The sequence below is a fragment of the Eucyclogobius newberryi genome, unplaced genomic scaffold (genome assembly GCF_026437365.1).
Source record: "Eucyclogobius newberryi isolate DKJ021-1_F unplaced genomic scaffold, fEucNew1.0.hap1 SCAF_5, whole genome shotgun sequence".
Classification (NCBI taxonomy): Eukaryota; Metazoa; Chordata; class Actinopteri; order Gobiiformes; family Gobiidae; genus Eucyclogobius; species Eucyclogobius newberryi.
Window position 1 is genome coordinate 40,157,140 of NW_027316167.1, and position 27,454 is coordinate 40,184,593.

The following is a 27,454-nucleotide window of genomic DNA, read 5'->3' on the forward strand; positions in this document are numbered from 1 at the left end:
CCTCTCCAGGTGTCACTGTCATTAGTCCCCCAGCAGAACAACGGAGTCCCCGGTCGGTGCACTGTCCAGCACCCCTCCCAAGGACTCCAAGAAGGCCGGGTACTCTGCACTGCTGTTCGGCCAGTAGGCCGCCACAACAGTGAGAGACCTGTCCCCCACCCGAAGGCGAAGGGACGTGACCCTCTCGTCCACCGGGGTCAACTCCAACACGTGGCGGCTGAGCTGAGGGGCTATAAGCCCACACCAGCCCCGCCCACACCAGCCCCGCCTCTCCCTGCGGGCAACACCAGAGAAATGGAGCGTCCAGCCCCTCTTGAGGAGATGGTTTTAGAGCCCAAACTGTGCGTGGAGGTGAGGCCCACTACATCTAGTCGATATCGCTTAACCTCCCGCACAAGCTCAAGCCCTTTCCCCCCCCAGCGAGGTGACATTCCATGACCCCAGAGTTAGTCTCTGTGTCCGGAGATCTGGTCGCCGAGGCCCCTGCCGTAGACTGCCGCCCAGATCTCTCTGCACAAAATGACAGTAAAAAGTATAATTTCTTATGTATGTGCATCTAAAATAAGAGAGTATTTTGTAATCTTCTATTTCCCCAGCAGAACCTCTTAGCGTGCAGGTGTGCCCCTCGCATACATCTAAGTGACTTTGTTGTTGCACGTGCACATTTTGCTCCAGTGTTGAGTCAGCTCGGTACAATAGGTCGTCCATCTGCTGCCCCTGTGGAGAAGGAGCATGAGGAGGAGAGCTGTGGAGGAGGAGCATGAGGAGGAGAGCTGTGGAGGAGGAGCATGAGGAGGAGAGCTGTGGCGGAGGAGCATGAGGAGGAGAGCTGTGGAGGAGGAGAGCTGCAGTGGCTCTGGGTGCAGACAGTGACCCAGCTCCTCTGGCACACACGCACGCACGCACACACGCACACACACACACAGACGCACACACACACACAGACGCACACGCATGCTGGCACGCACGCACGCACGCACACACACCGACGCACACAGACACACACACTCGCACACACAGACACACACACACAGACACACACACACTCGCAGGCTGGAGTGTGCTGAGCGGGCACTTTCACAGCGGCTGGCAGACCTTGGCGGTTGCATCAGCTTCATGTTGACTTAGCGCAGAGTCAACTTGTTTAGGCCGTTAGCTCTCTGAGAGGAGCCTTCTTTAAAGCCGGCCTGAGCGTAAAGTAAACCTGTTCTAATCACGTGGAGGATACGTAAATGTCCAGCCAAAAATACAAAATAGTCCTTTGGCTGTTAGCATTTGGCTTGTTAGCATGCTGTGTAAGCTTCAAGGATGAGAGCTTGTTTAGCAGTTAGCAAAATAATCCTTTAGCATTTTGTTCATGAAGCTAACAAAAACACTAGGCTGAAACTGCTGCTTTAACTCGACCGTCATAAACTGTGTACGTGTCAATTCCATTCACAAAATACTTTTTTTTTGCTCATTTGTTTTTAATAAGAAACATAATTGAATCAATAAAGTGGGTTTCTTGCTGGTTGTAATAGTTAAGCCTGTAAACTTGGTGCAAACTGCAGTGTGTACAGTGTGTACAGTGTGTACACTGTGTACAGTGTGTACACTGCTCCTCCTGCTCCTCCTGTTCATCCTGCTCCTGCCTGACCTCTGTGTGTGCCTGTGTCTGTGCTCAGGGCCAGGAGTATGACCGAGCAGGACCACACCACTGAGGACTCCAGCCTTGTCTCCACTCAGGACCTGCAGGAGCCCCCCAAAGAGGAGGAGTCACACCATGGACACTTCAGGCAAGACACACGCACGCACACACGCACACAGACACACACATACACACACACGCACACAGACACGCACACAGACACACACAGACACACACAGACACACACAGACACACACACGCACACAGACACACAGAGACACACAGACGCACACAGACACACACACACACACACAGACACGCACACACGCACACAGACACACACACACACACACGCCATCCCTGAAAACTGTAACGTACTTAAAATTCTGCTTCCAAATCTTATTTCTACAACATGAACCTGCTCAAGAAGGACAGGTGTAGGTGAGCGTTTGTGCTGTAACCTGGCACCTGCAGAGCTGCACCTCTTGGAGTTCCACAGTATCACAATGTTCTGAAGTATGGTTTGAACTTTCTATTTCTATAGAATTGGGCAGGTGACTTTCCACCTTCGGAAACTTATAGCGTCCCTTAAAATCTGATATTTGTAAGATTACTCATGCTAAATTGTTGCTTTGATTTAGCCCCATTTAAAGATAAGATGAAACAAAAATGCTGATATCCTTTGAGTTAAACTCTTGACATGTTTTGAGTACTGTTACACGCATTAGGAGGATGCAGTAACCCTGTACGACCTGTTCAGTACTGTGTGTGTGGATGTACAGGAGATGCTGGCACTGGTGTACTCTACAGATCAGAGAGCCACACAGCAGCTTGTATCAGAGTACACGTGTATCAGAGTACACGTGTATCAGAGTACACATGTATCAGAGTACACGTGTATCAGAGTACACGTGTATCAGAGTACACGTGTATCAGAGTACACGGCGTCGGCTGCACAATATGTTGGAATTGACACGACAATTTGAGTTGGAAATGATCAAGTTGCAACGGCTGCAATTATTGAATAGAACGTACTCTGCAGAGAACAAATCCTTCTGCTTTTTATCTATGTCTTTTAGACCTTTGCTTTGTATCTATGAAGTTTAGACCTTTACAAATGTCCTGAAGTTTCATCGGATTCTCGTCTTAGTTTATCAGCGTATTGTCTTTCAGATGCGCTGTTGTTTCCAATGTGCACAATACTATTTACTTTTTATTGCAAGGGCAGCACAAGTTCAAATATTTACTTATCCTCAGCTAATGATAACATAATAGATCATATAATAATAGATGAGATGTAATATATATTGTGTGCAGCCGCCTCATTAATTTTGTTTTGCTCTTTTATTTCCATCATGAATTTAAAATATCTGCAGCAGCGGCTGGTCCATTAAGGGCGCTGGGGCCCCGCCCCCCTGTCAATCTGCCAACTATGTACATTTTTTTGTGTCTAAAAACAATACAATTTATTCAGAAATATCTTATATTCTTATTTGTGTAAATGTGTAAAATAATAATATATATATACGTGTAAATAGATATAGATGTATACTTTGTTTGCGCGGTGCGTGCTCTGCTGCGCAGCCTGCGTCACTTTTCTTCGTAGGCGTGAGGCGGTTTGAAAAGCGCCAGAGCCTCATAGAAAATCAATGGGGATTTTTAGCCAATCAAATCACAATCAAAAGTGACTACGTCACTATGGTTTTCTCCAGAGGAAAATAGCGACTATGGGGCGCTCCAGAAAGCGCCTTTTGATCGTAGTGTTTACGCCACGGAGCTACGCTTTTTACGCTAGAGTCACAGACGTGTGCGCGCGCATACAGGAAGTGCCACACGCCGTGTTTTCCGTGTTTACGTCTTAAAACTGCATCTACAGACGTCTGTGACAAAAGGTACGTCCAAAACGACTCAGAATGAGCTGCTCAACTGTTTGCTGCTTTATTTGTGTTGAAAGCGGCTGATTTTGTATCAATCCGAGACATGTGTCTGTCAAACTCCGTGCTCCGTTACCATGACAACAAACACGCAGTTTTTTTTAGTTTATTACTTGCATAAGGCCAACGCTAAGTATCACTTAACTTTTATTGATGAAAATATGCTTTTGTTATTAGAAAACCCATGAAAGAAAGCCATAAATGACAACTTTCCAACAGCAATAATTATGTGATGATTAAATATAAACATGTAAATGTTACACATGTAGTTCAGAATAACCAATGCCACTTAGAAGCTGTTTAATGAAACACCAACAATTATTTGTGTTTTTATTTCCTCTTAATGTAGTAATGGCTACTCTGCACTATAAGTGACAGTATCACTGAGATTTTTGATTTGCTCTTTTCATTTTGGATGAGGATAGAGGAGCAGCTGCAGCAGAAGAACATTCAGGGAGTGTGGAGGAGCCTGAAAACCATCTTGGGCTTCAAAATCCCCCCTGCCCAGACAGAGGGGGATCTACAGTGGGTGAATGATTTAAATGCTCACTTCTTGAGGTTTGATCGGTCACCCGCCCCTCCCCCTGCACGGCTGCATGCTCCCTCTTCCACAGCTGGACAATGCCCTGCATCTGTTCCTCTTCGCTTATCTGCCCCGGACCATCAGCTCCCCACTTCGCCTGGACTCACCCATCCCCCCAGCACACGGTCCCCCTGCCAACCACTGACTGTCACAGCAGCACAGGTGAGGAGTGAGCTGAAGAGGATTAAAGTGAGGAAGGCAGCAGGACCTGATGGCATCAGCCCCAGGCTCCTTAAGTCCTGCGCAGATGAACTGTGTGGAGTTATGGAGCATGTCTTCAACATGAGCCTGAAGCTGAGGGTGGTACCACAGGTCTGGAAGACCTCCTGTCTGGTACCTGTGCCTAAGACACCGCGCCCCAAAGACCTCAACAGCTTCAGGCCAGTGGCTCTCACGTCCCACCTGATGAAGACACTGGAGCGGCTAGTCCTGGACCACCTCCGCTCCACCGTGAGCTCAGCCATGGACCCGCTGCAGTTTGCATATCGGTCTGGCATCGGAGTGGAGGACGCCGTCATCTCCCTGCTGCACCGCTCTCTCTCTCACCTGGAAAAGCCTGGCAGCTCTGTGAGGATTCTGTTCTTCGATCTTTCCAGCGCCTTCAACACCATCAGCTCCTGAGGGACAAGCTGGAGACGGCTGGTGTGGAGTACAACCTGGCAGAGTGGATCCTGGACTACCTCACAGACCGACCCCAGTTTGTGAGAGCCCGGAACTGTGTGTCTGACACTCGGACCTGCAGTGTGGGGGCGCCCCAGGGCACTGTCCTCGCGCCCTTTCTCTTCACCCTTTACACTGCAGACTTCAGACATGACACGGACAGCTGTGTCCTGCAGAAGTTCTCTGACGACTCTGCCATCATCGGACTCATCACGGACGACGATGACGCGGAGTACAGAGGACTGGCGCAGAACTTTGTGGACTGGTGTCAGCGGAACCACCTCCTCATCAACGCGGGGAAGACCAAGGAGATGGTGGTGGATTTCCGCAGACGCCACTCCACTGCCCCCTCACCAGTGAACATCCAGGGATGGGACATTGAGAGAGTGACTCATACAAGAACCTGGGTGTTCATCTGAACCACAAACTGGACTGGACTCATAACACAGACGCACTGTACAGGAAGAGCCAGAGTCGGCTCTACCTCCTGAGGAGACTCAGGTCTTTTGGAGTGACAGGGCCACTCCTGAAGACCTTCTACGACTCTGTGGTGGCATCAGCCCTCCTGTATGGTGTGGCCTGCTGGAGCAGCAGCATCACAGAGAGGGAGAGGAGGAAGCTGGACAGAGTCATCAAGAAGTCCAGCTCCGTCCTGGGCTGTGCTCTGGACTCGGTGCAGGAGGTGGGGGACAGGAGGGTCCTGGCTAGATTCACATCTATGCTGGACCATGAGTGTCACCCCCTGCAGGACACTCTCTCCGCTCTGGAGAGCAGCTTCAGTGAGAGACTGATCCACCCTCGATGTTTGAAGGAAAGGTTCCGTAGGTCTTTCCTTCCTGCTGCTGTCAGACTTTATAACAAAAACTGTTAGTACTGAACACTCGCAATACTGACCTAACCATGTGCAATTCTGTCTTATGTGCAATTGCTGTTGGAATTCATGTGCAATTCATGTGCAATTACTATGAAATTCATGTGCAATCTATGTGCTGTCGTGACACACATTCATGTGCAATTACTGTCGTGATCACATGCAATGGTATTTATGTATTTATTTATTCATTTGTCTATGGGAGTTTTTATTTATTTATAGGAGATCTTCTACTGAAAGTGTTTTTCAGACTTCCTATAAGTGATCTGTTCTGTTCTTCTGTATCTACCTCTGTCTCTACCTGCGTTGCACCAATGAAATTTCCCCATGTGGGACAATAAAGGAATATCTTATCATTTTATAAAGTGTAAAATGTAAATTTGGCCCATATGTATTTGGGCCAATTTTTTCTCAGAAATGGAATCTGCCTCTAAGTCATTGTATTATCATTAACAAAAGTGGAAATAAAGTGTGTTTACTTAATTAATTCAATTTTGGACATTTCAAAAAAACAAAAACACTTGTACCACCAGCCGCCACTGAATATCTGTAGACAAAGTATTGAAGTTTAACCAATATTGTATAAAACCATCTCTATACTGCTGATGCTGATCTAGAAAAGCTGAAGGCCACGCCCTGTAGACATTGTACCTGAACTGCTGAATGTAACAGGATCTCGCTGCAAACCAGTTTGTAACTTAGTCTGGCCTGATTCCTTTCATCTTTTCTTGTTTAAAAAAATAAATGAATGAAAGTCACAAATATATCAGCCATCAATCCTGGAGCAGCACTGACACTGATATGATGGTTATTGAGGATCAGGACTGAGACAGAAATATGATGTGGATGTTGTTTAAAGGAGCTGATCCACAGTTTAACCTTGGAACGAGCTCGTCCAGTGTAAACAGACGGCATCAAATACACTCTCTGCTGTCTGTAGAGGTGCGCCTGGCTCACACTGCACCCGGGGCAGCTCCAGTGCAGTGTTCATGCAGTGTTCATGCAGAGTTCATGCAGTGTTCGTGCAGTGTTCGTGCAGTGTTCGTGCAGTGTTCGTGCAGTGTTCGTGCAGTGTTCGTGCTGTGTTCGTGCTGTGTTCGTGCTGTGTTCGTGCTGTGTTCGTGCTGTGTTCGTGCAGTGTTCGTGCTGTGTTCGTGCTGTTTTCGTGCAGTGTTCGTGCAGTGTTCGTGCAGTGTTCGTGCAGTGTTCGTGCAGTGTTCGTGCAGTGTTCGTGCAGTGTTCGTGCAGTGTTCGTGCAGTGTTCGTGCAGTGTTCGTGCAGTGTTCGTGCTGTGTTCGTGCAGTGTTCGTGCAGTGTTCGTGCAGTGTTCGTGCAGTGTTCGTGCAGTGTTCGTGCAGTGTTCGTGCAGTGTTCGTGCAGTGTTCGTGCAGTGTTCGTGCAGTGTTCGTGCTGTGTTCGTGCAGTGATCGTGCAGTGTTTGTGCAGTGTTCGTGCAGTGTTCGTGCAGTGTTCGTGCAGTGTTCGTGCAGTGTTCGTGCAGTGTTCGTGCAGTGTTCGTGCTGTGTTCGTGCTGTGTTCGTGCTGTGTTCGTGCAGTGTTCGTGCAGTGTTCGTGCAGTGTTCGTGCAGTGTTCGTGCAGTGTTCGTGCAGTGTTCGTGCAGTGTTCGTGCAGTGTTCGTGCAGTGTTCGTGCAGTGTTCGTGCTGTGTTCGTGCAGTGATCGTGCAGTGATCGTGCAGTGTTCGTGCAGTGTTCGTGCAGTGTTCGTGCAGTGTTCGTGCAGTGTTCGTGCAGTGTTCGTGCTGTGTTCGTGCTGTGTTCGTGCTGTGTTCGTGCTGTGTTCGTGCAGTGTTCGTGCAGTGTTCGTGCAGTGTTCGTGCAGTGTTCGTGCAGTGTTCGTGCAGTGTTCGTGCAGTGTTCGTGCAGTGTTCGTGCTGTGTTCGTGCTGTGTTCGTGCTGTGTTCGTGCTGTGTTCGTGCAGTGTTCGTGCAGTGTTCGTGCAGTGTTCGTGCAGTGTTCGTGCAGTGTTCGTGCAGTGTTCGTGCAGTGTTCGTGCAGTGTTCGTGCAGTGTTCGTGCAGTGTTCGTGCCGTGTTCGTGCAGTGTTCGTGCAGTGTTCGTGCACTGTTCGTGCAGTGTTCGTGCTGTGTTCGTGTTCGTGCTGTGTTCGTGCAGTGTTCGTGCAGTGTTCGTGCAGTGTTCGTGCTGTGTTCGTGCTGCGTTTGTGCAGCGTTCGTGCAGCGTTCGTGCTGCGTTCGTGCAGCGTTCATGCAGTGTTGCTGCAGTGGAGATCTCACATTAGGACCAGAGCTCTGGCAGTCACAGGCTTTGATCGCACTCTCGCCACGTGTTCATGCAGTAACTAATCATACTGTGGGGAAAAGCATGCGGTGGGCTCCGGCAAAAAATCCAAAGAATCCAGAGCGCCGCTGCACCTCCGCCCGCACCGCTGCACCCGCACCACTGCACCTCCGCCCGCACCGCTGCACCTCCGCCCGCACCGCTGCACCTCCGCCCGCACCGCTGCACCCGCACCACTGCACCTCCGCCCGCACCACTGCACCTCCGCCCGCTCCGCTTCACCTCCGCCCGCGCCACCTGCTCTGCAAGCTGTGCGGTCTGAGCTCCTACAGAATGCACTGTTTGCAATGTGAGCCTAGCATAACATGTAACATGCCATAGTCAAAGTTTAATTGATGAACGCAATTGTTTTTATTGTAACTGTTTTAAATGATATGTAATTAAATTAAATCATAATTGTCTTGTCAATTGTATCGTCAATTTTTGTAAACAGTGAGGTACTCTTGACATAATTGAAAATTAAGAGTCCTCTTTGTTGGGATAAAATGTATTGAAAAAGGAATACAATCATTTATAATTGCCTAAGAAGAAGACCGTCTGAAGGCCTGAAAAGATTATGTGTGATAAAGAAACTACAGAGAAAAACAACCAAAAACTTTATTACATTGAGTGACAAAATAACCCTTAAGAAAGCTAATCCCAGTCAACTATTTTTCATTGTTTTCTTTATTAGTGCTGTTTTGCAGGGACAGCTCAATGAGACATAAAACAAGACGACAGCTGATGTAACACAGACTGTGCTCATGTCCAGATTCTGTCCCTGGTCTGGCTCAAACACAATTAATGTTAATTTTGTCAAAAAAAATCTTAGAAACATGTATTCTATAGTGGAGCTCTCTATGATGGTCCAACATCAAGAATTAAAATCAATGGTCACCTGACCCACTGACTCTGGAAAGAGGAGTGAGGCAGGGCTGTGTCTGGTCTCCTCACTTCTTTTCTTTGTACTTGAAACCATTGGCCTAATGTATTAGACAATCAAAAACTATTTATGATGTTGAGGACAGAACATAAAATTGCCTGCTATGTAGCTGATGTTCTATTCCCAATATGATGCATTTCTTCATAATATTGGTCCAAAATCTGAATAGAAACAGAAGAACAGAAAAGGAAATCTTCTCTTAATGTGAACCCTTGACATTCAGAAAGACACATCTTTTTAAATGGCAAACCGAATCTCTTAAATATTTAGATTCATGACATGAACAGCACAGATCTAAGAATTAAGGTCTGATAAGTAAATGTATAAAGGTTTACCACCAGGTTTTAAAAGAAAATGACACTAAAAGCTTTACTAATAAGCAATTATTTTAACCAAGAAATTAAATAAAGCGATGACCTTTGACCCTCTGACTGATTTTATCACGACATATAAGTCAGAACTTTCAAGGAGAATAATGTCTAAATTATATCAATGCATTGCTAATCTGGACAGCTGCTCCACTAAATATATTCAAAAGAAAATGGAAGGAGAAGATAACCATGTATTGACAGAGTGGGAAAATGTGTGTACATCCCACTGGGATGTGCTCATTATTCACGAGGTAATACTGACTGTTGGAGAGACTGGCTGCCAGGAGGCAAACCATTAGCAATGCACTGCAGTCTGTTTTTGACCCTGCCATCATCCCACTCAACTGTACTCGGGCCCCAAAACTCCTGCCATGGACACAAGAAATGGATACCTTTTGGAACATACATTTGGCTGCAGGAAAAAAGGCCATCACAAAGAAATGGACTACGCAAACGTCACCAACGATCAAGGACTGACACAGAAACAGACACCAGACAAAGGACAACATGAAATTCGGACTTAATTTGGAAATGGACAGATTTGACAGACTATGGACTAAACGGGAGCCTTATTTTCATCAAAATCTGCCGTGAATGTTTCTTTCGGTGTTTCGTGCTACTTGTGTTCTTTGTGTTTGTGTTTCTCTGGTCATGTTCTGTGTTTTCTGTTTTATATGACTGTTTATCATGATAATATTATAACTCCACAGCTCACAGTAAGAATGCATGTATTTTTTAGCAATTCAAACAACTGTATTTCAAGCTTGAACTCATTCTTGAGTCACAGTCGAGTCCTTAACCAGGTTGTTGACTTGCTGTTGCCTCAGAAAAGTAAATGCATTATTCTGTCGAGTAGCATTTAGCCCACAACTACCGTTAGCAATCTTGGATATTTATACAAATATGAGTCTTTATTTGGTCAAATGTAACTCCTAAATCTGTGAACAGTGGCACACTTCCTGTGATACTGACTGTATCTACCGTGCACCTTCTAATGAGTCTTATATATACTGGCTCTAATAACGTGAGCCCTGACCCTGTGAAACTATTATGGCTGTGCTGTGCTTGAAAAGCCTTATCTCGCTCTGGTGCTGTGGGAATAACACGAGCTCCTGTGTGCAGCATCCATTAAGACCTGGATTCAGAGAGAGAGAGAGAGATGGAGAGCGCTATCCTCGGCTCGATCTCTGCTGTTTTAATAATCACTTTGCTCTCTTCACTCGGGACCACACTCTTTATATCGCCGTGCAGCAGGCAGCGGAAGTACATGGCGGCCCTGGTCTGTGTCACACGCTCTCTGAAGCTGCCTCCAGACACAGCACCAGATTCACTGTCAAAGTGAGGCGCTCGGTCTCCAGCAGAGCAGTGGGAGATTAAGTCTGTTGTGCCTCAGGTTGTACTTCATATGTACAGTGTACATATACAACTGAGACTATTTGGAGCAAAAATCAATGTTATCTTAGAATTGTTCTTCCTTTTGGGAGAAGTCTAAAATGCAAATATAATGAATAAAATATTTTAGTTATGAAGATATTCCTAATATAGTCCAAATTCAGTCTGGTGCTGGTAGTTCGTCAGCCTCCTGGGGTTTAAAGTGCATATGACAGGTTAGACTACTTTTACTAAACTGTAGCTAACATGATTATAGTTTAGGATTTTATTACAAATCTTGACTATATCAACAAACGACAAACAACATAAGACGATCCTTACAAATATTGAACAAAGTATGGGGGAACGCCTTTGCTGGTAACGCCTTTTAGAGTAACAAGGAACGCAACTCTATTACTCTTTCTAGTTCTCCTTATGTTACTTTTTCAAATGAGTAACGTTTGGTCTCATCTCCTCAGCACAGTCCCAGAGCTGGGCGTGTTGTGAGCATGTGCTCACTCTGCCACCAGTGACTTTGGTCCTCACGTGAAAGAGACAGAAACTTTCAGATGCACGTTTGTAAAAACTCCTTCTCCTTCGTTATAACGCCATTTGCTGGAACAAGTGCGTTCTGTTGTTGTGCGTCTTAAGCTTATAATTGTGCTTCCCGCTTGGACATGACTTACTTTTTATCACTTACTTATAAGTAGAGGTAATTCTAATTTACAATAGTTATTATTTGAGAGATAAACTGACAACACCACAGTTTGTTACAGTAATGTTTCAGTTTGTTCTTTGCACTTTCCTGTATTTTGGCTGACATTTCTGTATTGAGGGTTTACTGTTTAGAATTCGGTGCCATTTTCTGTAAATTTCCATTTTTTACTCTTCTTTACTTCACAAACAGACCCTTTACTATGATAAGTATGCACCACTTATATTATCACAACAATCTACACCATTATAAGAAAATATGCACTGTGCAAAGGTGTAGAATTGTTTCAGTAGTAAATTAATTAGGCCCGAGCCCCAGCAGGGCGGAGGGCCTAATTAAGTTGCCGAAGGCAGCGTTGCAACTGTCTGACCAAACATGTTTGGTACCCCGTCGCCCCTGGCAAGTACAGTGAACTAGCCCATGCCGAAGGCATGGATCATGCATACTTACTCCTGCTATGACAGAAATAGTCGACAATGAGTGAATGGGCGTAGCCCATTCACTAATTGTTTACAACAGCAGCGCGAAGCGCTGCATTCCTCCAAAAACCCTCCTGGCACCGTCCTGTACGCGAGAGTCCATGCCGCAGGCATGGGCCATGCTCGTATCTGCTCAAATCAATGGAAGTCTATGGGGAGTGGGCGGGGCATCCCGACGGAATAGGGAGTGACGAGCGCGTAAGCGCTCGTAATGATGATTCCACCCCATGGCGGCATCGGGAAGGCTTAGAGCTTTCAAACGATGTATAATTTGTTGTTATAGTGGAAACGGTTATATTGTTTTTGCTAAAAATATTATTATTATTATTTTTTTTTGTTCTTCATCTGCGCTTTGATCTCTAATTTGACCCCCTGAACATGCTCAAAAACTCACCAAACTTTGCCCAAAATTCAGAATCGGCGAAAAATTTTGTTTTTTCTGGGCCATTTTTTTTTTTTCGTTAAAAAATGGCGCGACAGCGCCACCGACAAAAGTCAAAATACATTGCGCCTATGGGAGACGCCCCGAGGTCAACTTTGTCGTAAAGCTACGAAATTCGGAACACGCATTCCTCTCGTGAGGACAAAAAAAATATATTATTGTAGCCACGCCCCCAGACTTACCCTATGCCCGCCATCTTCCTTTGAAAATGAAAACACGCTGTGTTAGCCATTTTGTTCACGTCAAACTTTGACGAACTCCTCCTAGGGCGTTTTGCCCACCGACTTCAAAATCGGCGTACGTCCTCTAGACAAGTGGGGCATCTAAAGTTATCCAAATTTTAAGGATAGTTTTAACGGTCTCTGTGCGACGGAGCCGCAAACGTTTCCCTGAATTCTGACTATTTGGCCTTCAGAGTGGCCTATAAACAATAGAGTTTTTCCAAATGACATGACATTTTGCACTAAATTCTAATTTGCCATCCTGATCATACAAGTATTAGAGCCAAAGTCATATTTTGTACGGCGTAACCGTAGCGATGACAGAAACATCCCATGTTATCCTTATGGGAAAATCGCAAAATCGCTCAAATCACCACATTTTTACGCTTCACACTTTAACAAACTCCTCCTAGGGCGATTGGCCGATCAAACTCATATTTGGGGAAAATCATCTACACAAACGGGGCATCAAAAGTTATCCATATTTTGATTTTAAGTGGTACGGTCTCTGTGCCGTGGAGCTGCAAATATACTGTCACAAATGGGAAAAACGCCAAATCCTTGAAATGTTCACATTTACGCTTCACACTTTAACAAACTCCTCCTAGTGCGTTTGGCCCACCGACCTCAAAATCGGTGTACCTCCTCTAGACAAGTGGTGCATCTAAAGTTATTCAAATTTTATGGATAACATTTACGGTCTCTGTGCAGCTGAGCCGCAAACTTTTCGCAGAATTTGGACTATTTGGCCTTCAGAGTGGCCTATAAACAAGAGTTTTTCCAAATGACATGACATTTTGCACACAATTCTCATTAGCGATGACAGAAACATCCCATGTTATCCTTATGGGAAAATCGCAAAATCGCTCAAATCACCACATTTTTATGCTTCACACTTTAACAAACTCCTCCTAGGGCGATTGTCCGATCAAACTCATATTTGGGGAAAATCATCTCCACAAGCGGGGCATCAAAATTTATTCATATTTATATTCTAAGTGGTACAGTCTTTGTGTGGCGGACCCGCAAATAGATGTCACAAATGGGAAAACAGCGAAATCTCTGAAATGTTCACATTTATGCTTCACACTTTAACAAACTCCTCCGTGGGCAATAGCTCGATCAAGCTTAACTTTTGGGAATATCATCTACACAAGCGGGGCATCAAAAGTTATCCATATTTTTATTCCAAGTGCTACGGTCTCTGTGCGGCGGAGCAGCAAATTTGACTGACACTTGTGTTCATTTGCACTGGATTGGCCATGTCCAATGTGTCGCCGTCTGTCAAGTTCTTTTTTAATTCAACACACAATAAGGGCGCCATCTTTATGAAGTCGAAAGCGCAGAGTCGGAAGGCCGGCGGCCCGCGAGGGCCGTTGGATGCCGCTTGCGGCTTTAATTAGGCCCGAGCGCCACAAGCTGGCGAGAGGCCTATTAATCTCGTAAGGCCGTGCGAAGCACGGCTGCGAAAGTGCGCACGTAGTGCGCACGAAATCGAGCGCGAAGCGCTCGCCCACTTCCAAACACTCACTTAACGCACTCCTCCACTCATGCACGCCCCGTGCATACTAATTAGTAGTAGGAAAATGGAACATTACCGTTGTAAATGGGCGAAGCCCGTGCAAAAGTGCGCACTAAACGAGCACTTTACATTGAGATGACGACCGCGAAGCGGTCGTCATCCCCATATAAAGCACTCATTTGCGCTAAGTAGCTCACGAATACGTTCCCCATCTCTTGCATGTTCCGTTCATATAAACATGTAATGCAAAAATTTAACATTATTACTGTATAGAGGGCCAAAAACACAAAGTGGGCGGAGCCCACTCAAAATTAACGAAAGTACCCGTCAGTGACCAGGGACCCACACCATGAGGTAGGAAAGCGCGAGCGCTTTTCGAAAATGTATAGTTTATGATATTTGAAAAATGGGAAACATTGTTTTCGCATCGGAATATTATTCTTTCTTCTTCTCGGGACCAACCCCCCTATTTTTCACCCAGTGAACATTGACGAAAAGTCACAAAAATGTTCACACCTCTAAAAATCGTGCCTCTCTACATTCTGGCTATTTCCCTTTTCTAAAATTAAAAAAATTGGCGCGTCAGCGCCCCCAAATGTACCAAAAATGCATTGAGAGATGGGAAATGACCCAAAAAAAATCTGATCGTAGAATCATGAAATTTGGCGCAGAGGTAGATGGTGACAAGAGAAGTAAAAAATATTATTACGGCAACGCCGTCCACCCAACCAAATGTCGGCCATATTGGTTCAAAAATGGCTAAACATGACTTCGGAGTTTTTCCAAACGTCGTACTTTTACGAACTCCTCCCAGGGCGTTGGCTCTAAAAAGCTGAAATTTGGTGAAAATTTTACTGAGGAGTGGGACATCAAAAGTTATCCAAATTACATTGATACCTGTCACGGTCTCTGTGCGGCAAAGCCGCAAACTGTAGCTAGAATTTCAGAAATCTCCCTTATTTAAAATTTCTGCCGTTTGCGCAGATAAAGTCCGAATTGCGTCAAATTAGAATCAGTTGTTAAACTCTTTGCCCTAAACCTACTTGAAGTGAAATAAATTCATTTGGCGCCACAGCGCCCCCTACAGATTTTATATGGAGGTTAAATGTTTAGTTTTGCGAAATTATATGAAATTTGACACACAACTCAATTTTGGCAACCGCATCAAAAAAGTCAATGAGACCCATGTCATAATTGTTATGGCGTTGCCGTAACGATGACCGAAACCTTTCATGTTATTCCAATGGGGAAATCGCCAGAACATGTTTACACTTTAGACTTTCACAAACTCCTCCCAGGGCGTTAGACATATTAACCTGAAATTTGGTGAGACTCATCTTCAGGACCATCAAAAGTTATCCACATTTTCATTCAAAGAGTTACGGTGTCTGTGCGGCAAAGCCGCACATTTTGCCAAGAATTCAAAATAAAATAGCTTTTTGATGGTAAAACAAAGGGGAGAAGATGTGACAGCGTCACAGATTCAGCAGTAGGCGTAATGAAAGGACAATTGGGGCGCGTTAGCGCCCCCTCCTCTTGCGGCGTGGCGGCGGTGTGGCGAGGGCCGATCATTGCCGCTTGCGGCTATATTTACATTTTACTTTTATAACAACTCCATTCACAAATCACTTTATTGTATTAACATATTGTTGTTCAGGGTGAGTGGGGAAAAGTATATAGTACCGGTATAAATATAAATATTGTTTTGTATATATTTGAGAGAAATGAAAGATACTCTCTCTTTTGAGCACACTGGCAATACAACACACATAAAAGCACAAAACAAACAGAATATCTTGCTAAAATGTCAATAAAACAATCAGTAAAATGAAATAAAACACAATATGGAAGGAAATCATTTAAAACAAGAGCATGGGCCTGTGGATCGTCTTTTACAAGTGCCTTGAATTCACTCAAAGGCAAATCTAAATATTTAGTACTTCATACTGTGTAAAGGGCTTAAGGGAAAATACTGCAGGTCTTTTCTCATGTATTGGAGGAACAGCAGATGGAGCAGCATCAGAGCAAAGTGCTGATTAAACAAATCTATTTCACAAATATGTGTTTTTGTTGTCACACTAATTTAATCTTTAATCATTTCATTTGGTAAAGAAGTAGAAGTTTTAATTTATTGAAAATGTTGCAGAATTGCCCTGCAATTCTATGAAAGTTTATGAACAGTAGAGACACATTTATAGCCATAGAAGATGTGAGACAGGCTTCTACTCTGACAATGTTCAAATCTAAGCTAAAAACAGTTTTGTTTAGCTGCGCATATGACTGAAAGGATTTTTTCTTTGCACTTTTCTCCTTTGTTTGTGATTTTATTTGTTTAGAAAATCAGTTGGATTGATAATTTTTAATTTAGTTAATTTTATTGTATTTCCGTTTCTGTAATTTCTTTGTGATTTGAATGCATTTTTCCTGCTGTGTGAAGCACTTTGAATTGCCTTGTGTATGAAATGTGCTCTACAAATAAACTTGCCTTGCCTTGCCTTGCCATGTTGCCATGGCGCCTGCTCAGGCTTTGTCACGCTCTGGAGATCATGCAGCGATGTCTGCATTATTATTCTTATTTTTGACTCTTTTAAGAGGGGCGTGTTTATCAGTAATTTAATTACGGATAAATTACAAGATTGAATACATTTTGTGTTCCGCACACAGACAATAGGACAGTGGTCACTAAAGTCCAGAGGAAAGACACCACTACATTGGGCATTCTGATCCTTGTTGCTTAGATAATGTCCAGTAATCCAGTTGTGGTCATCTGTGTTTCTAAAGTCCAGATGACTTTTCTAAGATGGAACGCTCCTGGACAGATGAGGGCTTGTGTCCAGTAATGTTGCTTTAAGGGTCTTTAGGGTCAGGTCGGGCGGAGCAGTGATGACTGGTGTGAGGTTTAACTCATTACAAGAGGTTTGGACCAATCAATATTCATTTCACCAGAACCAAGTAATTCAGAATGATGTCATGTGGAGAGGAAGATAAAGAAGTCCTCACCGACAGGAGCAGACGGAGGACTGCTCCTGTCAAAACTACATTCAAAACTCTTTTACTTGGAGACTGTTCTTTTAAGATTCAGTAAAACATGATTTATAAATATTGCTACTCCACTTTAAAGTACAATTTCTGTATTATAGTTATATATCACCTTGAATGTGTTTTGACATGATGATAGAAGCAGTTAACACACTGTAACACACCCTCAAGTGTCAGTGCGGTCAGTCTGATGATGAAGAGTGCTGGTCCTTTTACAGATCACACTAATGTAACACATGTGGCTGCAGCTCCAGCAGGAGAGCAGAGCATCTGTCACCACCACTGATCTCTGACACTGCACACCTGCTTTTCTCCAGTGTGCGACCTCAGAGAACTGCCCGACCCGACTTGTGCTCGACCTCAGAGAACTACCCGACCTCAGAGAACTGCCCGACCCGACCTCTGCTCGACCTCAGAGAACTGCCCGACCTCAGAGAACTGCCCAAACTGCCCGACCTCAGAGAACTGCCCGACCTGACTTGTGCTCGACCTCAGAGAACTACCCGACCTCAGAGAACTGCCCGACCCGACTTGTGCTCGACCTCAGAGAACTACCCGACCTCAGAGAACTGCCCGACCCGACCTCTGCTCGACCTCAGAGAACTGCTCGACCTCAGAGAACTGCTCGACCTCAGAGAACTGCCCGACCTCAGAGAACTGCCCAAACTGCCCGACCTCAGAGAACTGCCCGAACTGCCCGACCTCAGAGAACTGCCCGACCTCAGAGAACGACCCGACCTCTGCCCGACCTCAGAGAACTGCCCGAACTCAGAGAACTGCCCAAACTGCCCGACCTCAGAGAACGACCCGACCTCTGCCCGACCTCAGAGAACTGCCCGAACTCAGAGAACTGCCCGACCTCAGAGAACGACCCGACCTCTGCCCGACCTCAGAGAACTGCCCGACCTCAAAGAACTGCCCGACCTCAGAGAACGACCCGACCTCTGCCCGACCTCAGAGAACTGCCCGACCTCAGAGAACTACCCGACCTCAGAGAACGACCCAACCTCTGCCCGACCTCAGATAACTGCCCGACCTCAGAGAACTGCCCGACCTCAGAGAACTGCCCGACCTCAGAGAACTACCCGACCTCAGAGAACGACCCGACCTCTGCCCGACCTCAGAGAACTGCCCGACCTCAGAGAACTGCCCGACCCGACCTCAGAACGACCCGACCTCAGAGAACTGCCCGACCTCAGAGAACTGCCCGACCTCAGAGAACTGCCCGACCTCAGAGAACTGTCCGGCACGACCACAGAACCACAGATCCATATTTGTATACAATATTAACCCAAGACATTTAGAGGTGGTTTATTGTAACATGGAGCAGCTGAGCGATCTGAGGAGGAAAAAAACATTGTTAATGTAGACTAGATTTTACAATATATATTTTTTTGGATGATTACAAACATTAAAGAGAAGACTGAATTATGAACTAATAAACTTTGATAAAAATAGTTTCCTCATGTACTTTTGTTCCTGAATACCTTCTGTATACTTTGGTCTTTAGCTTTATATGAGACAAAAACATTTCCTGGTTTCATCGTCCTGAGGTCAGAATCTGAAACCTCACTTCCACCTGCCACAATAAACCATTTTAAATGAAATATATTGCTACAGTCAGAAAATATAAAGTATAAACGATGATATGGAAACGACTTCATGTGACGGGCACAATAACTTTAAAACAGAATAATCCCAGTATCCCAAGGCTTTTCTTTTTCTACAGTGTCGTTCGGAAACATGAGCAGCAGTAAATAACTCTGAATGAAACACTGAAATATAGTGTTTCTATAATTTATTTGGAGGGACTTATTTTACCTTTTTACAGCTCAGATTTGATCTTCTTTCCACAAAAATAACAAAAATGTCCAAAAAGATTTATACAATAAATAATGAGCCCCAAATATATTGTTATATCTATAATTTACTGAACTATAAACTGATATAATCATTATCGTGACAAGACTAAACTCAGGATAAGATAAGATATTCCTTTATTGTCCCACATGGGGAAATTTCATTGGTGCAACGCAGGTAGATACAGAGGTAGATACAGAAGAACAGATCACTTATAGGAAGTCTGAAAAACACTTTCAGTAGAAGATCTACTATAAATAAAAACTCCCATAGACAAAACCTCCCATTTCCCAACAAGGGATGGAGGGGAAAATAATAAAGATAAAAATAAATACATAAATACCATTGCATGTGATCACGACAATAATTGCACAGGAATATGTGTCACGACGGCACATAGATTGCACATGAATTTCACAGTAATTGCACATGAATCACGACAGTAATTGCACATATGACGGAATTGCACATGGTTAGGTCAGTATTGCGAGTGTTCAGGACTAACAGTGTTTGTTATAAAGTCTGACAGCAGCAGAAGGAAAGACCTGCGAAACCTTTCCTTCACACAGCGAGGGTGGGTATCTCAGAACTAATGCGATGTACTAAATGTAACCTGCAGGTTTACCAATAGTACTTTTATGTATACCAAGAAGACATTATTTTCTGTACAGACATGCAGCCCACCAGAACAAGAGAGATTTCAAAATATCTGTATCACGGTATGAATAAAGCTAAACCCCTGGTAAGAAACTGACTAAATGTACATTTAACATAGTTTACATATGAACACACACACATCTTGTTCTGCTGCACCACAGCCAGACTTTAGCTTTACACAGGATATTTTCATCTTTGCTGTCATTTTTTGCCTAAAGAATTATATCACATGGGTACACACACACACACACACACACACACACACACACACATACACACACACACACACACACACAGAGACACACAGACACACACAGACACACACAAACACACACACACACCACAGGGCAAGGGCACCACAGACCATGTAAGGGTACCACAGACCATGTAAGGGTACCACAGACCATGTAAGGGCACCACAGACCATGTTAGGGCACCACAGACCATGTTAGGGCACCACAGACCATGTTAGGGCACCACAGACCATGTAAGGGCACCACAGACCATGTAAGGGCACCACAGACCATGTTAGGGCACCACAGACCATGTTAGGGCACCACAGACCATGTAAGGGCACCATAGACCATGTAAGCTGTAGTTTGTGCGAGCGTCTCTGGTGAAACATGAAGTGCGTTCTCTTCCTGAGCAGGGACTCATGGTGAGTGTAACACGAGCAGGTGTTCACACATATTGTTCAGCTCACACTCGTATCATGTCTGCCAGCACAAAGCACACAACACACTGCATCTCACACATTTCTCACTCACACAGAAGCACAGCCACATGACAGATTGTAAGAAAATCTATTTTCAAATGTATTTCCATATTCATGATAAACATACAATACATACAACACATTTTACACATTCCCTGCTGTTCAGTGTGTTGCTGTTCCGTGGACATTAGCATTAGAGTACATGCTGTCACATCTGCTCCCTCCTCCTCCTTCTCTCCTTCCTCCTCCTCTTCCTCCTCATTCTCCTCTTCCTCCTCCTCCTTCTATTCCTCCTCCTCTTCCTCCTCCTCCTCTTCCTCCTTCTCTCCCTCCTCCTCTTCCTCCTCCTTCTCTTCCTCCTCCTCCTTCTATTCCTCCTCTTCCTCCTCCTTCTCTTCCTCCTCCTCCTTCTATTCCTCCTCTTCCTCCTCCTCTTCCTCCTTCTCTCCCTCCTCTTCCTCCTCCTTCTCCTCTTCCTCCTCCTCCTTCTATTCCTCCTCCTCCTCTTCCTCCTCCTCCTCCTCCTCCTCCTCCTCCACCACAATGCTATCATGTCGGCTCCTGTTGTCCCCATGTAAAGAGCGGCATGGATCATCTGGTGAGCGTGGTCTGCACAGAGGGTGTTGCAGCACAGAGGGTGTTGCAGCACAGAGGGTGTTGCAGCACAGAGGGTGTTGCAGCACAGATGGTCTGCACAGAGGGTGTTGCAGCACAGAGGGTGTTGCAGCACAGAGGGTGTTGCAGCACAGATGGTCTGCACAGAGGGTCTGCACATAGGGTGTTGCTGCACAGAGCTGTCATTATGTTGTCACGTGGCAGTGGAGAGGCTTCAGGAGGACGCCTCAGACCTGCTGATGATGGACTGTGTGCAAACTGCACAATCTAATGTGACTTACACTGTCTCCCTGTCATATTTGACTGAATTTGTTTGTAGCTGCTTGTGGTTTATAGGATTTAAACATAAAACATTGTCCCAAACTATAGTGTTCTTGTCTTCTTTCCCTTAGGTTTCACCTGATTGAGGACCTGTCTTATGAGGATGTGAAGAAGTGTTACAGGGGCTCGGTGAGTGCTCATCCGTCACTTTCACCTTCCACAGATGACAAATTACAAGGCTAAATCTTTCCATGGCGGCAGCATCTATCCATAATCCATAAGCTAATATTAGAGTTACAAAATGAAAATAAAATTCTTGTTTTTTGTCATGTATTATTTTTGATGCTTAAGTACCATATTATGCTTCATTCTTTTTTCCTTTTAACCATGTCATTCTCTTTACAAAATGACATTGACAATATAAAGTTTTTTGTTTCACTCATATTCTATTTAAAGGTGAAGTATGCAACATTTCTGGTGGGGACACGCCGCCTGCTTGTATCCATGGAGATGAAGACAAGTAGGAATGCAATCAGAACAATTGGCTCTGCACAGAGTTTGGGTCACGCTTGTCGTTAGTTTGACTGTATTTTCATCATTTTAAATGCCAGACACGGTCAAAAATGTCCCTTGTCAGTTGTAGTTTTAGTTCGCCCGTCATTTAAGTGAAATAGTTTGTTAAGACACAAAACACATTAATTATGACACTAAAATCACTTGATATTGATGTTTCTCTTTTTAAATGTTGTGTTTTCACCATCGTTGGGCTCATATTGAACTTAAAGAGGTGAGTGAGATTATAGATGTAGTTTGTCCTGCAGGTTTCATCCTAAATTCAGCGCTGACTCAAATTGGGGAATCACAGAGTCAGTACCATTGTGTTATAATAAAGGCCAAAGTGATCGTGGGTTCTGTTGCCATGGTAATCGTGGCGGCCATCTTGCGAGTAGAGAAAGAGCAAAATTGTAATAGAAAATAATGTAAAAAGAAGGCAATATACCATGTAACTGTTTAAAAGAACATATAATGCTCCTAATGAAGCAGAGAACTTGACCTGTGTCTGTCGGGACATTATTTTTCTGAATTATGAATCAAATATTCACTCTAAAAACACTGCACAGGTCTAGGTCCAGGTCTTTTTTTTTACTAGATAAAGTATTTATTACTAAATTACCATAAAAAAAGTCCGGTTTTGTTTTTTATGAGTTCTTCAATAGAATTTTTTCCGCAGTGAGCAATGAGTTGTGGGGGATGTTAAAGACTTCATGATGTGTTTTTGTTTCAATGCTAACGCTAAAGCTTAACAACATAAACAGCCCAACTGAGGTTCTGTGCACAGAGCCAATTCACCTGATCCCAGAAGCCCGTCTGGGCGTCGCCATCAGACCTAATCTTTCTTCCAGTTGTATTAGTGAACACAGGAAAACCTCCAGAGAAAATAAGGTCTACACAGACCTAAAAGCCGTTTTCAGGTCCAGGGAATCTGTGCAGTGTTGACTTGTTGGTCACGTCATCATTTTCATCAGTCTACTTTGGAGAATATTTTAGCAGCGAGACTTTTTTCTCGTTCTCCACTTAAAATATACTCAACCGCAAAAGCCATTAGAACAGACGATCTGTGGCAGAAAGAGGAAAAGGTGGGCAGGGCTTTATCTTTGTCATTGAATGAAGCCGTAAGTAACAACACATGTTAAAAACGAGTCAGATCCAACACTGGCGTCCACCTTGTGTCACGAGTGTTTAAAGTGACACACTTTAGAATGTGTAGATTACGTCTGGACCTCTGATTCACTTTCCACCTCCTAATATGATCATGACGTGTCTAGAGATGTGAGAAATGCACTTCATCATAAAACCCTGTACATACAATGTTTACTGACACACTTATTAAAATAATAAGTATGTTTGTTGTGAAGCTGTTTGTATAGGAGACTAATGTACTCGGGTCAATTTATTTAACACCCAAAAATCACACGTTTAACTACACTTTGTGATTATATTAAAACCTTTTTTAACTTTTTTAAAAGGCATTTGTGATCGTTTCTCTTCAAACTTCTCATTAACAGATCAATGATTAATGCAATCGCCAATTCACAATGAATAAACGTTGAATCGTTATGAGATGAATTTTGAATACATTTGTAGCTAAATGTAGAATCTGAAGCGTTGTCATTCTGGTAAAAGTCTGTCCATCCCACAGCGCAAAGAATCCACAAGCTCTGAAACTATGATAAAGATTGACATTTGCTGTGTAAGTTTGGATGCAAAGCCGTGTGGAGTTCTGAGGTGCATGCTGGGAAAGTGTCACCTGTGTCTTCTAAAAGTGAATCTAATACTACTCTGGTGACTTTATTTCAAAAGTAATTAGATTACTGATTACTACGAAGTTAGTTAAAAAAAGGAAACATACAAGTTATATCTTCCCACTAATTAAAGGTCCTGTTACGTCGTCTCATTGTAGCGTCCAGTCCTCCATAAACCAACATTTACATTTGTTTAGGCTCACACGGAGAAGTGACTGTGCTCAGAAGATATCAGCACATGCTATCCTCTCTCCTCTTTATCTTTATTCTTTGTAACACGGTTCAGACACATTTTTTCATTTCAAAATGTAACTCGTACCTAAAAAGTAATCTGATACAGTATTTCCTTACTTTGTAACTATGTAAAGCCCATATTAAAATAACCCTAATCCTGTCGTAAATACTCTTTGTCTAGAAGCCTCCAGTCTCCCCTTTTTCGGTCAATGATCTACTTATACCAGGGGTGTCCAAACTTTTTTCACCAGGGGCCGCATTTTGAAACTTAAACGGGGCAGAGGGCCACAAACAACTTGACAATGTCGAATTTGTTGAATGACAAAGTGAATCATTCGAAATTTTGCATTTGATGTCATTGCGATGAGCCTTCACACCTTTAATTATACTTAGAACATTAATATTAGGTTGGTATAACATCAATTATGCCTGAATTTTCCCAATTTCACAGTAAAAAGTACTTTTTGTTGTTTGGGCCGACATAGCAGGAAGCCGGAGGGCCAAGAAAAATTGGTCTGAGGGACGCATTTGGCCCCCGGGCCCTAGTTTGGACATGCCTGACTTATACAATCTCAATGTGCAATGAAAATAATTGAACTAATCAAAAAACTGACTGCTAAGAATTTGACTTCTAAAACACTGGTTTGTCTGGACATGACCAGGTCCGGCTCGCTCACTGGACGCGCTCAGTCTTACTCATCAATCAAAACACCTGCAATTCAATAAATGCAAGACAAGTTTAATGCCTTATGTGGAACATTCAATGCAAACCGAGGACATCTCCATGGAGACAAGCAGGCGGATCCTTCAACAGAAAGTCACACAGTGAAAATGAAAGCCTTATATGAATAAAAGCATAATATGGTACTATAAATGTGCCATAGACTGCATTATATGAGTTTCCCTCCTGTTGTCTGCTTTTTGTGTTCCGCTCTGACCCGCTGCAAACATCTAATAATAATCCAGCTGCAGCTGCACATGCTTGAACATCACTTTTATTTCAAACAATCATTATGCTTCGTAAACTGCACTGAAACGGGAGGAGGTGCATGTCATTTTGCATCTTCACATTTCTGGCACACGCGCTGTTGTTCGAGCGTGTCCTGCTGCGCGTCCGTATGCTCAAGCACAATACCAGGCTATAATAAGAGCTCCGACACACGCGCCAACGGGCCAAACGCAAAATGAGACCACACCGGCCAAGAGGCAGCATATTTACTGTCACTGAGGAGGGAAGCAGGAGCGCCAGGAGAGGACGGTAGCGCGAGACGTTGTTGTGGGGACGTGATTGGAGGAGCTGCCAGGAAAGAGAAAGAGTTGTTTGTCGAACTTTAAAATGAGGCTTCTGCTGCTGATATGGCTCGATGCTATAGAGATGCTAAAGGTAAGTCATTATGACGCCAGCATTCCTGTTATCAGCTGTTTTATGATCCACCAGATCTGTTATTAGGAGATTATTCAGTAAGAAAATATATCCAGTGCATTTATGATATTGTTAAGCTTCCAAATTGTAATATTGATAAAAGGTGAGGAAAAGAGCATTGTGGGTAAGATGGAACTCAAATGTGGAGCCATCAGAGAGGCTGAGGAGGCTCATAGTTCTGCTGCTGCGACACAGATGGAGCAGAGGAGAGTCCGGGCTCGTGACTCTAAAGGCAGGATCAGAGAGGTGAGAGAGAGTGGATTTGTATGAATGTCTTAAGAGGTGGTTGGTTGAGTAAAGTCAGAAGGCTGTGATTGGCTGAAGGGAGGAAGAGGAAGAAATATTAGCCATGTTTCCACTGGTTTGGAGCTTTAAGTGAACCGCACCGGGACGTTACACACCAGAGGGAGAGGATTGGACACAAACTCTGAGGAAAACAGACGGAAAAACAGCAGGAAACACTGAAAAGTAATAAAGTATGTTAAGTAAATGTTGAGCTGACATGCAAAACAAAGCTTGCCATGTCCCGCTGTTTCCTGTTTATTGACGCGCAACGCTCATTACGATCAAGCAAATGCATCACATAAAGAGAGGCTTTACAGAGAAGGAAATAAAAGCAGAATAAACTGGAAGTATTTTCCTCTAGCTTTATCCACATCTCACAGCCAAACAAACTTCAAAATACTTGCTGTTTTTTGTGATTTGCTGAGATCTTTATGTTTAAAAAGTATAAATCACGTGCGATGTAGGTTTTATTTATTAAGAAAACATTAGCCGAGCTTTGGCTCTGGACAGAGCCTGACCCTGAGCACGGAGATGTACAAACTCCACTAGAAGAATCCTTCCAAAAAGCTCTAAAGCGAACGATCTGGAGGACCAGGACCAATCGAAACATGGCTGTTGTCTTCCTGATAAATGCAAGCTTCAATTAACCTTTTATAATAAAGTAATAAAGTTTAAATACTATTACTTTAAAGTGACAAAACTGTACTGGGCATTGATTGTTGACCCTTGACCCTAGTGAGTTGTTTGAAAGCCGCTTGTTGCCGTAGCGCAGGCTTGTCGTGCCCACTGCTAGATTGTAGATTGTGGTGGTAGTGCCGGCTGTAGTGTCGGCTGTAGTGTCGGTTGTAGTGACGCTGTAGTGTCGGCTGTAGTGTCGCTGTATTGTCGCTGTAGTGTCGGTTGTAGTGACGCTGTAGTGTCGGCTGTAGTGTCGCTGTAGTGTCGGCTGTAGTGTCGGCTGTAGTGTCGGCTGTAGTGCCGGCTGTAGTGCCGGCTGTAGTGTCGCTGTAGTGTCGGCTGTAGTGTCGGCTGTAGTACCGGCTGTAGTGTCGGCTGTAGTGTCGCTGTAGTGTCGCTGTAGTGTCGGCTGTAGTGCCGGCTGTAGTGTCGCTGTAGTGTCAGCTGTAGTGTCGGCTGTAGTACCGGCTGTAGTGTCGCTGTAGTGTCGGCTGTAGTGTCGCTGTATTGTCGCTGTAGTGTCGGCTGTAGTGTCGCAGTATTGTCGCTGTAGTGTCGGTTGTAGTGACGCTGTAGTGCCGGCTGTAGTGCCGGCTGTAGTGTCGGCTGTAGTGCCGGCTGTAGTGTCGCTGTAGTGTCGGCTGTAGTGTCGGCTGTAGTGTCGGCTGTAGTGCCGGCTGTAGTGTCGCTGTAGTGTCGGCTGTAGTGCCGGCTGTAGTACCGGCTGTAGTGTCGGCTGTAGTGTCGCTGTAGTGTCGGCTGTAGTGTCGCTGTATTGTCGCTGTAGTGTCGGCTGTAGTGCCGGCTGTAGTGCCGGCTGTAGTGTCGCTGTAGTGTCGCTGTAGTGTCGGTTGTAGTGACGCTGTAGTGTCGGCTGTAGTACCGGCTGTAGTGTCGGCTGTAGTGTCGCTATAGTGTCGGCTGTATTGTCGCTGTATTGTCGCTGTATTGTCGCTGTAGTGTCGGCTGTAGTGTCGGCTGTAGTGCCGGCTGTAGTGCCGGCTGTAGTGTCGCTGTAGTGTCGCTGTAGTGTCGGCTGTAGTGTCGGCTGTAGTGTCGCTGTAGTGTCGGCTGTAGTGTCGGATGTAGTGCCGGCTGTAGTGTCGCTGTAGTGTCGGCTGTAGTGTCGCTGGATTGTCGCTGTAGTGTCGCTGTAGTGTCGCTGTAGTGTCGGATGTAGTGTCGCTGGATTGTCGCTGTAGTGTCGCTGTAGTGTCGCTGTAGTGTCGCTGTAGTGTCGGCTGTAGTGTCGGCTGTAGTGTCGGCTGTAGTGTCGCTGTAGTGTCGCTGTAGTGTCGGCTGTAGTGGAGTTGTAGCTGCTGGAGCTGGCCCAGCACTGACAGGGC

General features: G+C 44.6%; 1 protein-coding gene across 5 annotated transcripts in view; it reads left to right on the forward strand.

The window, feature by feature from the left end:
* gramd2aa (GRAM domain containing 2Aa) overlaps positions 1-27,454 on the forward strand; it is a 66,892-nt gene that overhangs the window by 23,609 nt on the left and 15,829 nt on the right. For all 5 annotated transcript variants that reach the window (XM_072464901.1, XM_072464904.1, XM_072464900.1 and 2 more), the window contains exons 2-3: positions 1,665-1,775; positions 21,317-21,374. In XM_072464901.1, coding sequence (XP_072321002.1) covers positions 1,665-1,775; positions 21,317-21,374 — 169 coding nt within the window. The remainder of the gene's footprint in view (positions 1-1,664; positions 1,776-21,316; positions 21,375-27,454) is intronic.